Below are 12653 nucleotides of genomic sequence, written 5' to 3'. Positions count from 1 at the left end.
TTGAAATTTAGCATCAGGGAGCAAAAATTGTTGTTTCAGTTGAACGCTGATAATGAACAGAGGAGTTGATCATTAAAGCAATAGTTCACAGGCAAACTTTTAAATGCGCATCTTGTTAGATAAAGAGTGCGAACAGGGATGCTAAACAGGTAATTTTGAAATTTATATAAACATTATAAACATTTCAGAGATGCAGACCTGTGTTTATAATGATTCATAACTTTTCTGGAAGTCAATTTTCAATTTCATTGAAATAGTTTTCAATGTAAAAATATTTAGCATTCTCACAATGTCCATGACTTCTTGCTACCTCTCGATCTCCAACTGCTTCGATTTGCTGCATTTATTTCATATTCAGTTGTAAAGCGTGGCTGATCTCTGAGAAACTCAACATTTTTCTGAACTCCACCGCCTTGCCTTTTATGAAATCCACTCACATAACCAGCTTGGTAAAGCTTAAAGAGATGATTTTGTAGATTCAGTGCGGCTCCTTTTCCTCCCCTCTAGAAATCCCCACTGCGACAGAGTATAGAGCTAATGACTGATGAGGCCTTTGACACGGAAATGCTTGACACACTCCTCGGGGTCCAGACTAAAGACTTTCCTAACAAGCTCTTGCACGCTCACCCCGGGCTGTATTAAGTCCAAACTTTGGCACCTTTCCTAATTACTGAGAACTTACCAAGAGTCAAGCATATGCTCCTAACCTGGGCTGAACCCCCATTCCCACCCCCCCATCTGCAGTGTTGCGTCCCTCGAGAATGGGATGATATATGAAATCCTGAATTCGAATTAGGTGGATAGAGCGCAATTACTTAAGAAATAAGATTGCTTACTCTTTAGGAAAAAAGTATCCAAATCCTAATAGAAAGTGTGTGTGCTATGTTGTCATACATTTGACATTTTGCTCAGTTTCATTTTGACTATGTCCTTCTTTTTCACCAAAACACTTGCCTCTCACCATCCGTCTCCCCAAGTAACCACTTCTTTCTTTGCATATTGTCTTGACTCCTTTGCCTTTGTTTACAAACAAAGGTTGTTTCCACTGCATGGGCGGTAGACACACTGATTTTTTTCCTCCATCTTAATTCAAGTTGTCTCGTCCCAAAGTTAAATTGTAATATGTTATTATGTGACTCACATCATGCCAATTCAGTTCAACCATTTGTAGCTCTTGGACTAAACAGGAAATTATGTGAAACTTTTATCTTGTTAAAGAGAAGGCCACACTCCAAATGCTACTCAGTTGGTTACTTTGGTCTCATAAAAATCTTCCTAAGTGGCACTCACGTTTTTGACAACTTTAAACTGAATGTTGCTGTTTTTTACATGATAAACTTGAAGTGAGCACAGCTCACAGCTTTCCTTCAACTTCACAGCTTTAATATCAACTAGTTTTCATTCGTCATGTTTTGTCTGAATAAAATTAAACAAAATAGTAATTACATTATTTAGAAATTGGGCTAGCATTCAGTTGAAAAAATATTTCTATTGGTGCTATTAGTTGATTTGCAGCCTAAAATACAATCTGTTTTTAAACCTAGTCAAGATAATTTCTTTTTTCTTTACCGAACCAAACCTCTTCTGAAAACGCTTCAAAAAGCACAGGAAATCCATTAGAATTTTAATGCCTTTTTTTAAGAGACAGGTAGTCCTTGTCTTGGTCCTTATCCTTGTCAATTTGTTGTAACTTTTGGTGCTGTTTTGTTCTGCAACATTTGTTTTGCCATGTGAATTTGCCCTGGTTGATGCTGCTATTTGCATATGTCCCTAAGATAAGTTGTGACTTGTAATTCCACTCTACCTCAGCCAGGAATTAAATAAACTTTTGGATTTTGCATCAGGCTGGACTTCACAAGGTCTAAACTACAACTTTAAAATAAGTGGTGGTTGGAGCCCCTTTAGATTCAACACCATGACTCTCAAGAGATGTGTTTAAATTAGTCTTTTTTGTGAGTTAGGACTCTTTCAGTCAGCTGACCAGCAGTATGCAGCAACAGGTGGAGGAAGGTAAAAGTTAAATGAACTGAACCTATATAGCACCTTTCCAGTCATACAGACCACTCAAAGCATTTTACACTAGAGCCACATTCACCCAATCGCACTCACTAACACTCACATTCATGCACTGATATGCAGATCAGTAGGCAACTTGAGGACAAGTGCCTTGCCCAGGGGCACATTGACATATGGCAGGAGGATGCTGGAATCGAACCCACAACCCTCTGATTGCAAGACAACTACTCTTCCTACTGAGACATAGTCACCTCTAATCATCACATATAGTTGAAAAAAACTCTGGTTCTGTTTCTGGTGTTTTGAGGACTTTGCTTTTTAAAACAGTAGTATATTTTGACATCCTTGGTAACAAGCCCTTGCCTATATTTATATGACTTTTGGTATATACTGATCCCACATCTATTAGTCAGTTAGTACTTCCTTCCAGCTTTCTAGCCTTTTACTCAGTCAGTGCTTCACTTACTTATTCCATGCAACTGCTGTTTACAGATAGTTGTAATGTTATACTGAAATCCGTTGATTGCACTGCTGATGAGTTGCATTCATTATTCTGTGTACTGTGCATTTTTACTGAATTAGGCTCCATTAATTGAAAGCTCTCCTGCTTTTCTGTGTGAGTGGCCACTTAATCGGTTTGTGTCCTTTCACTTATTCCTTCGATCATGATCAGCTACAGTAATCCACCGCCACAATTCTTAACTCTGCTCTTAAAGCTTTTTCCATTTTTAAATGTCTCGTTTCATCAGCTTATCGGCTGCTTTCTCTGCACATTACAGCACAATGTGTTTTCTCAAAATCTGTATTGTGATGCACTCGGAAAATCAATTATAACTCTGTAATATAATTCTAAATGTTTCCCCTCTCAACTCCACCTTTTTGCCTCCTTCCTTCTCCTCCTGCACTTACATGCTATCCTATTAGAGTGTAACAACATTAAAGCTATCAAGTGGGCTTTATGTCTTATGCCCGCCCTAGGACATCTTTTTGGTTCAAGCACCAGATTCAATCTGTGCTTCCCAATCAAACGTAGTAAAAACCCATCCATTGCTGCAGCCTCCATTGCAGGCTCAGCTCAGCTTGGTCAGATAAATTGTAGGAGCTCATCCTTCTCCTTTTTTCTTTTCATCTCAGACCCCCCCAGTGGCCCACATTATAGCTGCAGATGGCCAGGGGAGATTTGGAAGCTGCAATCCATCAATGTAATGCAGCCTGAACCACTGGACAGTCGCCCTGCTAACGTTTCCACCAACTTGAGCGTATTGCTCTCCGTTGGCTCTGCTATGAGCTCGGCCCACTTAAGTAAAACGTGGGCTGTGCTTCGGCCTCGTTGTAGACTGCGTTAACATTAGCTCTTTTTTCAGCTATCAGTGTAACAATATAAAAAGAAAATTGCAGCTGTCTCATATGGTTGATTAATTCTCTCACTAGGGTCCACATTTATCAAACATGCATGTAGCACAATAATTGGTTTCATCAATGGAAATTTTTGGTTGAATGCTGGCATCGGCACATCCCTCTTTCTGCACCCCCAATCCCCCAAAACTCTCAATTCAATTCAATTCAAAAATACTTTATTAATCCCAAAGGGAAATTAAATGTTGTTATAGCTCATATTATGAGGGTTTCTTCAAAGAGCCGTTGTAGATGCTGATGGCTGTGGGTAGGAAGGATCTCCTGTAGCGCTCCGTCTTACAGCTGATCTAAAGAAGCCTCTGACTGAAGACAGTCTGTTGTTGTAGGACAATCTCATGAAGTGGATGCTCAGGGTTCTCCATAATGTTCTTCATTTTATGAAGAATCCTTCTTTCCACAATGATCTCCAGAGGTTCCAGAGGAGTCCCCAGAACAGAGCCAGCCTTTTTTATCAGCTTGTTGAGTTTTTTTAAGTCGCTGGCTCTGATGCTGCTTCCCCAGCAGATGATGGTAGAAGAGATCACACTTTCTACAACAGACTTGTAGAAGATATGCAGCATCTTGCTGCAAACACCAAAGGACCTAAGCTTCCTCAAGAAGTACAGTCTGCTCTGTCCCTTCTTGTAGATGGCTTCACAGTTGCATCTCCACTCTAGTCTGTTGTCCAGGTGAACACCGAGGTATTTATACTCCTCCACCACCTCCACTTCTTCTCCCATGATAGAAATAGTTCTTGACTTATTCCTGTTTCTCTTAAACTCTACAATCATCTCCTTCGTTTTAGTCACGTTCAAAATGAGATGATTGTTTCCACACCATGCCACAAAGCGGTCCACCACCTTCCTGTACTCAGCTTCTTGTCCATCACTGATCCACCCCACGACTGCAGAATCATCTGAGTATTTTTGCAGATGACAAGAGTCTGTCTTGTACTGGAAGTCTGAGGTGTACAGAGTGAAAAGGAATGGTGAGAGTACAGTCCCCTGTGGTGCTCCTGTGCTGCTGACTACCTGGTTAGACTCACAACCCTTCAGTCTCACAAACTGTGGTCTGTTTGTCAGGTAGTCTTTGATCCAGGAGATTGTTGAGGCCTCCACCTGAGTCTTCTGGAGTTTCTGACAAAGCAAATCAGGTTGGATTGTATTAAATGCACTGGAGAAATCAAAGAACATGATCCTCACAGTGCTGCTGGCTTTGTCCAGATGAAAGTGGGTTTGTTGAAGCAGGTGTATGATGGCATCTTCAACTCCAACTCCACAGCGATAAGCAAACTGAAGGGGGTCCTGATGGTTTACTGTTTGCTTACTCAGGTGGGCCAACAGGAGTCTCTCTAGGACCTTCATGATGTGAGATGTCAGGGCAACAGGTCTATAGTCATTGAGGACTGGTGGGTGAGTTTTCTTTGGTACTGGAATAAGACAGGAGGTCTTACACAACACCGGAACCTTCTTCTGGGCCAGGCTAAGGTTGAAGAGGTGCTGCAGAATCCCACAGAGCTGCTCTGCACAGGCCTTCAGGACTCTAGGGCTGACATGATCTGGACCTGCAGCCTTATTCCTATTCAGTCTCTCCAGTTGTCTCTTCACCTGACTTCTTGAGACACACAGGTGGAAGGGGGAAGCAAAGGAAGTATCAGCATCTTCTGATATGGTTGAAGGCAAACATGTAGAAGCAGAAGGGTCTAGGGCTGAGGTGGAAGATAAAAAATGTGAGGTGTTACTGGACAGCTGTGGGTCCTGTGGGTCAAAGGAAGATGGAATGTCTGTTTGGCTGTGAGCAGGAGAGGAGGATGCGAAGCTGGTTTCTGAACTGAACCTGTTGAAGAATATGTTCAGTTTATTGGCTCTGTCCAGACCTCCATCGGTCTGATCTTCTTTCTGCTTGAAGCCTGTGATCTTCTTCATCCCTGTCCACACATCTCTGATATTGTTTTGCTGGAGCCTGCTCTCCAGCTTCTTCTTGTACACCTCCTTGCTGCCTTTTATCTTGACTTTAAGTTGCTTCTGTATAATCCTCAATAATTCTCTGTCTCCCTCTCTGAAGGCTCTTTTTTTCTTGTTAAGCAGGTCCTTCAGGTCACTGGTGATCCAAGGTTTGTTATTGGGGAACCATCTCACGGTTCTGGTGGGGATGATGTTATCCACACAGAAGTTTATATAATCGGTTACACACTCAGTCATGGCATTGATGTCCTCTCCATGTGGCTGGCACAGTGCGTCGCAGTCTGTAGCCTCAAAGCAACCTTGCAGAGCTTCTTCAGCTTCCTGTGACCATTTTCTCACAGTCCTCTTTATTACAGGTTGTCTCTGAACAAGGGGCTTATATTTCGAGCAGAGAAAAACAAGATTGTGATCTGATTTGCCTAGAGGAGGTCGTGCTGTAGAGATGTATGAGTCCTTGACATTTGCATAAAACAAATCCAATGTTTTGTTTTCTCTGGTAGAGCAGCTGACAAATTGTTGAAACGTTGGAAGTGTAGCAGAGAGTGAAGCATGGTTAAAATCACCAGAAATTGCCACAAAAGCATTGGGGTTTTGTGTCTGTAGCTTAGCAACAACTGAGCTGATGGCATCACATGCAGTGTCAGCAACAGCGGAAGGTGGAACGTAAACTGTTACCAAAATAACACTGGTGAACTCTCTGGGTAAATAATATGGACGAAACGTTACTGCCAACAGTTCAATATCTGGACTGCAGAGATTACACTTCACAGTAACATGTCCTGGATTACACCATCTGTTGTTCACAAGTACTGCCAGTCCACCTCCTTTACATTTGCCGCTCCTCTTTAAATCTCTGTCTGCTCGTATGGTTAAAAAGCCCGGCAGAGAGACGCTGGAGTCGGGGATATGATCCTGCAGCCATGTCTCGGTAAAACACATGATACTCCATGCCCGGTACTCCGGCTGGGTCCTTTGTAGGGCTTGGAGTTCATCCAACTTGTTTCCCATAGATCTCACATTGCCCATCATAATTAACTCTTTTTAGTGTTGTCACAAATGGAATATGGATTTAATTAGTTAATAATTTACTCTCAAGCTACGTTTTAATCAATTTCGTTGTAGCGTGAAAAAATCCAGATCAGGTTTGTTCATTCAGTTGTTTTTTTAAGATGCTGAACTAATGATAATCACATGCATTCTAGTTCCTTTAAACAGCAAAGTAGGAATTTAATTTGAATATTATAAGCCGCAAATAATAACCCAATTTTAGCGTCAATAGTCACCTACAGTTCACTGTTGTATTTTCTAACATTTCTTACAATGTACAATACAGATAAAACAACTCCTGCTATCCCAAAAATAATGCTGCCCTGGCAGTGAGCCATATCTTCAAATTAAAAAAAATAAATTGAGTTTTATTTCAATGAACATTTTGGGATACAGTTTAGTCAGTTTAAACAGATCAGTTTAGTCATGAATGTAGCATGTTTCAAACCAATGCCAAGTCTTACATTGTTTATGTACCTTTTCGTTGTCCGATGAGCTAACCCCTCCCACTTACTTCCCTTTCCTTAGAGGTATTGCTCATTATGGTGATTTGGACTTGCGATCCAGCAAAAGTGACAACAGCTGTATAGGACAATTGTTGGACCACACTAGTGCAATAAATATGTGTGATAGCCCAAAATTTTAGATATTTTTAAAGTAGGGTAAACTGGCTAAATGACTTTTCCTCAATTTAAATATTGAGGAAAAAACATTATGCAGTTATGCAGTCTAAAAAGATTATCTTGCTTCTTTAAACAGTTTTACCGGAGTTCAGGGTGTCTGAGAAGGATGGCTGTGCTTAAAAAAACATTACTTGTATGAATCTGAGCTATGTCTGTGATTGACTGCAGACCTTCCGCCCAAAACATAAAATATCACAAGATCAGTTCCAGCATGTGGATTTGGATTTAGCTAATTTTTTAATTGAGAGTGATGACTGGCTGTTGATGACTATGGTATCTAATTATGGAGTTATGTCAAAACATAGAACTGCATTTAGCACTGGGAAACTAGATCCCAAAGACATAACAGTGCAGATGCTCTCCACAGTGTGTTTTTAAGCCTTTCAGCAGGAGGTCAGAGACGAATGCATTCAAACACAGGCCATAGTGGAATCGCTAGTCCGTGGTTACTGAAGGAGAGATGGACCTGCCAGCTGGTACAACTCTGTTGTACATGGCCAAGAACTTGTACTATATTTTATGCTAGTGCAGTTCTGCACAAGATTCTGTACAGTCGGATTCCTTTGGTGTTCTGCCACCTAATGTACTGAGGGCTATTAGAGGGTGACTGGATCTTCTCCAGCATTATCTATATTTTGGCAGGCTTGCTATTAAAATAGCAAGAAATTACACAACATTTGCAGAAAATGTATTTGTGTGGAAAACTCCATTTACAGGTTTTACATTATTAAACTTCTGTGAGACTATCATGTTTTCTGCTGTCTTTCATGTTGCAAAGTGGATGTGATGATTGTTTACAGACACTAAACTTATTAAGTGTCACTTTCCATATGCTGGGAATGGCCACTACATCAACTGCCCTATAAATCTCATGTGAAACTATACAAGTTTCTCATAAATGAGGCCCATTTTGTCTGTCATAAACTCTGAGTTTCACAAAAGTAAATGACATTTCCACTCTCCATAATATGCTGTAGAGTTTCTCTTTGAATGGTGTAAGGACAAACAACATTCTAGATTATGATGATGGCATCTAAATAGAGTCAAATAAATAACTTAATATTTAAACAAAGAAGCTATAACTTAATACCTACCCATTTAACAGAGTTCTTACTAAATTAACCTTGAGACATCTTAACAAAAGCAATGCTGGGAAGGTCATTTAAAGTGCTTCCTTCCCTCTAGCATTGGCTTCTGCAATTTTATTAGTCTTAAGGGGCTGTGAGCTTTGTTTCCCTGAATTAATCTAAAACCACACATAAAAAAAAAAACCATCATTAATTTAGCTTATTTGCTTATTTTTATCCCTCTGTTGGGGTTTGATCTTCTCACATCCCCAATTTCAAGGAATGATGACATGCAATGCGCCATGAGGAAACATTCCCATGTCTCTTGCACAGCCCCTGTAAAAAAAAAAAAAAAGATGGTCCCTTTCCTGCTCCAGGCCGTCTGATAGACATGGAGGGAGATTGGTTCTGTTGAATAAGAGATGAATCTCTCAGAGTGTCACCATGCCGCCACGACCTCTAAAATATCATTATCTACAGGGGAAAGGAGGTTAACTTCTCTAATATAGCCTGAATGCAAGAGAGGGGTGCCACTAGTGAACAAGAAGCTGCTTTATTACAAGTATATTTCATGAGAAAATTTTTTTTTTTTCCTGTTACCGGAGCAGCACAGCATCTTAGTACATCCAGACATATTTAATAAAATGAAATTTTTTCTCAGCTATGCAATGCAGCTGGATGGGTAATTGAGATATTTCAGTTCGTGTTGTCTCTCAAAAATAAACACGTGCAACTGGATCCTGGACATTAGGCACCCAGACAATGATACATACAACACTGTGTTACAACATTGTCTCCCTGACCTTAGTCTGTCCTGGTCAGATGTAACAGTATTTTGCAGTGACTCTAGATGAAGTACCCTATTTTCCACCATTTCCAAGGTCTTCTGTTTTGACATTGTTTCTAGAAAACGAGAGATGCTGTCTCGTCTACTTAAGTCAAGGCATTAAAATATACATTTAAATATGATTTGTATTATTATGAGGTAACTCCATCTGACAACTTGATAATTACCTCATAATATGGTAATCGCATCAGCTGTCAACAGTTAATAAATAATTCATTAAAATCTAATCTGAAATCATAGCTTAATTTATTCATATTTGACTCAAGATCTGCAACAGACTTGATCAATTTAGTTGGAGTGGATAAGCCTGGTTGCAGGCATCCCTCTGCCGGTTTACAGCAAGGTACAGCACAGGTTGTGCTTGCTTAAGTACCGCAACATTATCGGCTAGAATTTAGGTCTGTATGGTAGTGATGTAACGAGATCTCACTATATTTCCTTTCACTTTGAGGTGTGTTTCACAAACTGCGATCTAGTTGCTGTTTTAATTTAAGCTATCATTATGAATCTAAACTGAATATTTCTACACTGAACAAAGATCATTTGAAACAGTTTTAGATTTATGAAACCTTTATATGTGAAAACACAAAGATTGAGCATTTTGACAGCTGTTTTAGTATTAGGACCACCTTAGAATTAGGCAAGCATTAATAAACATAACATTTAGACTTGTCAAATTTAGACTGAAATATTGTACACGTATTACACATTTAATTTGTGAAACTCATTTCAGTTAAGTAAGTAAAAAATATTTTTTTTCTCGAATCTATTGCCAAAATTTCTTCCCAACTCATTCTTGTGAAACTAATACAGAGTGTTATTTAATCTCATGAGCTGTATGTATTATTAAACCCCCACCAAATAAAACAGGTGTTTTTTTCATGTTTCATAAATATGAACTCCCTAGTCACATTATTAGCTACACCGATCAATTGCTTGTTCCACAAACAGTGATCAGCCAGTCATATGACAGCAGCTCAGTTCATTTAAGCACCCAGGTGTGGTAAAGACAGATTGCTGAAGTATAAACCAAGCATTAGAATGATGAAGAAAGGAGGTTTAAGTCACTATGAACATGCTGTTGTTGCTGGTGCCAGATGGGCTGGTCTGAGTATTTCAGAAACTGCTGATCTTCCTGTTTTTTTCCCCAGACACAAACATCCCTCTGGTGTACAAAGAATGGTCCCAAAAAAAGAAAATATCCAGTTACCAGCAGTCTTGTTGATGAAAATGCTGTGTTGATGTTAGAGGTCAGAGGAGAGTGGGCAGGCTGGTTTGAGATGATAGAAAGGCAACAGGAGCTCAAATAACCATTCGTTACATCCACTTTATGCTGAATATCACTCTAAACACAAAACACATTGCACCTTGTAGCAGGTGGGCTACAGCAGCAGAAGACCACATGCAGTCCCACTCCTGTCAGTTACATGAGACTGAGGCTACAGTTCACATAGTCTCAATGTAATTTGATGATAACAGGTTGGAAACACTGCCTCCCCTCCCTGCTTCCCCTTAACCTCTCCTCATATTTGATTGCTCAACTTAACTTTAGGCAATCATGAAATTCTGATGAGTTCCAGATTCAGCTGAAATATTGAGATGGAAGGGTCAGAATGAAAGCATGGATCCATCCTGCCTTGTATCAATAGTCCAGGCTAGTGCTGGTGGTTTAAAGGTGTGGGGATGTTGTCTTGTCACACTCATTAGTGAAATATTTCAAGTGTTAACTTCTGATAGTTTTGATGATTATACATTTAAACTAATTAAAACAAAGATTATTTCTTAGAAAAATATTAAAATAATCAGTAATGCACAGACAAAAGTGCAGCAACTGAGATAAGTATGTTCATTTCATTCTTTTGATTCTACTACAGTACTTATGTTCTCACCCGTCTTCTGTGTTCCATGTGTTTGCTTTTAGGGACACACACATTGACCCCCAAACCCTTCCAGTGTCCTGAAACGGAGAAAGTTTGCAACCCTTGCCTTGACGCAACTAAAGCTTGCAACCTCAACAGCGTCTGCAAAAGGTACCGTAGCAGCTATATCACTACCTGCCGCAAGGAGGACACCAACAAAGGCGAGAGCTGCAACAAGAAGCGCTGCCACAAGACTCTGAGGGCCTTCCTGGACCGTGTGCCCCCAGGGCTCAGCCACCGGCTGATCTTCTGTCCTTGCCAGTCTGAGGGCTGTGCCGAGAGACGCAGGCAGACAATAGTTCCTGATTGCTCTTATATAGATAAGGAGAAGCCCAACTGTTTGGAGCTACGGAGGGTCTGTCGCGCTGATTCACTCTGCAGGTAAAGTAAAAAGAATAGATGTCTGTGGCTTTGTGTCTGTGTGCATTTGTGTTTGTATTTAGGTTCTTACTTTGATCCACAATTTCTAGTGTAAAAAAAAAAACATTTATTATCATTTTAAATTAATTAAAATTTTACAATTTACTAGAACTATAAATTTGCACTTTTTGATTGCCTCCTATGCCATCATCAAATTTAATAATTTCTCGATTGTAACCTTAAGTAATTGAACTTTTAGAAAGCAGTAGCTATTAGATGCAAGATTTAGATGTGAGGCTGAGTTGAAGGGACAACGCTCAATTAAGCTAAACAAAACATTAGTGGATCACTTTGGCTGCATGGGCCCTCTATTGGATTCCAGCAGCCAGATTCAATTCACACTTACCCAGCCGTGACATGTTTCCTTGTGTTAGTTCTGCTCGGAGGAGGTGAAACACAGTGCCTGGAGCCAAACCAGCTGTCAAGATCTCTACTTGAGAACCATGTCCCATCACTGACCATTAGGGATTTCATGCTACTTCTGATACTCTGCAATATCTTGTCTTTTTAGTGTTAAAAATGAACTATATTTCAATGATCATGTGCTTTTTAAGATGATTTCTAAGACTAAAGACGTAAGTGTTAAACCTTCAAAGCAAACGCTAGATGTTATCCCAGATTTGAAAATTAACAAAAGGGGAAAACGTTTATGAATTTTATCTCCTTGTGACAGATGATTAAGCAGTTATCAATGACATAGTAGGCAGGATCCAGACTCCATGGAAACGATTAAAGCATCTAACATATACCATTTTCCTCATAAAACCTGAAAATAATATATCTTGATTGTAGTACATAACCTTTCTGTCATGATCCTTAGGTGATTGGTCTTGATTTTCTTTTGTTTTTGTATTTTGATAATTCCTTTGCTGTTTATTATGATTTTTGTAGCTCTTGCTTTCCTTAGTTTATTCTCTACAAGAAGCCATGAATAACTTATTATAAGTTATAGAAACTATGATCTACTTGAAAAAAGTAAAGTATAAATAATAATGATTTAGTCACATTTATTGCATATTAATTTTTGGTTGCCAAAAAATATTGAAGGAATTCACACAAAATGACGCTGCATGAGATGAATGTTTCAAATTGCAGTTTTAACAAAAAATACAATGTACTATGTATAAAACTAAACTAAAAGTCAAAGTTCTACCTAATTATCAATAGAAATTGTACTTTGCTTCAGATGATTTACATACTGTATGTAAACATTCTGATTAGTCTCCTTAGTCACGGGCAGTTATTTGTTCAGATAGGTCCTTCTCTAACTCCACTTATATGCTTTCCATGGAGAG

At 39.4% G+C, this 12653-nt stretch overlaps 1 protein-coding gene across 1 annotated transcript in view; it reads left to right on the top strand.

Annotated features, from left to right (window-relative positions):
• LOC124878634 (GDNF family receptor alpha-2-like) overlaps positions 1-12653 on the top strand; it is a 99837-nt gene that overhangs the window by 30858 nt on the left and 56326 nt on the right. The window contains exon 4 of the mRNA XM_047382706.1: positions 10941-11319. Coding sequence (XP_047238662.1) covers positions 10941-11319 — 379 coding nt within the window. The remainder of the gene's footprint in view (positions 1-10940; positions 11320-12653) is intronic.

This window comes from Girardinichthys multiradiatus, chromosome 12, assembly GCF_021462225.1.
Source record: "Girardinichthys multiradiatus isolate DD_20200921_A chromosome 12, DD_fGirMul_XY1, whole genome shotgun sequence".
Lineage (NCBI taxonomy): Eukaryota > Metazoa > Chordata > Actinopteri > Cyprinodontiformes > Goodeidae > Girardinichthys > Girardinichthys multiradiatus.
Note: the sequence above shows the minus strand (reverse complement) of the source record. Positions and strands in the feature narration are given on the sequence as shown.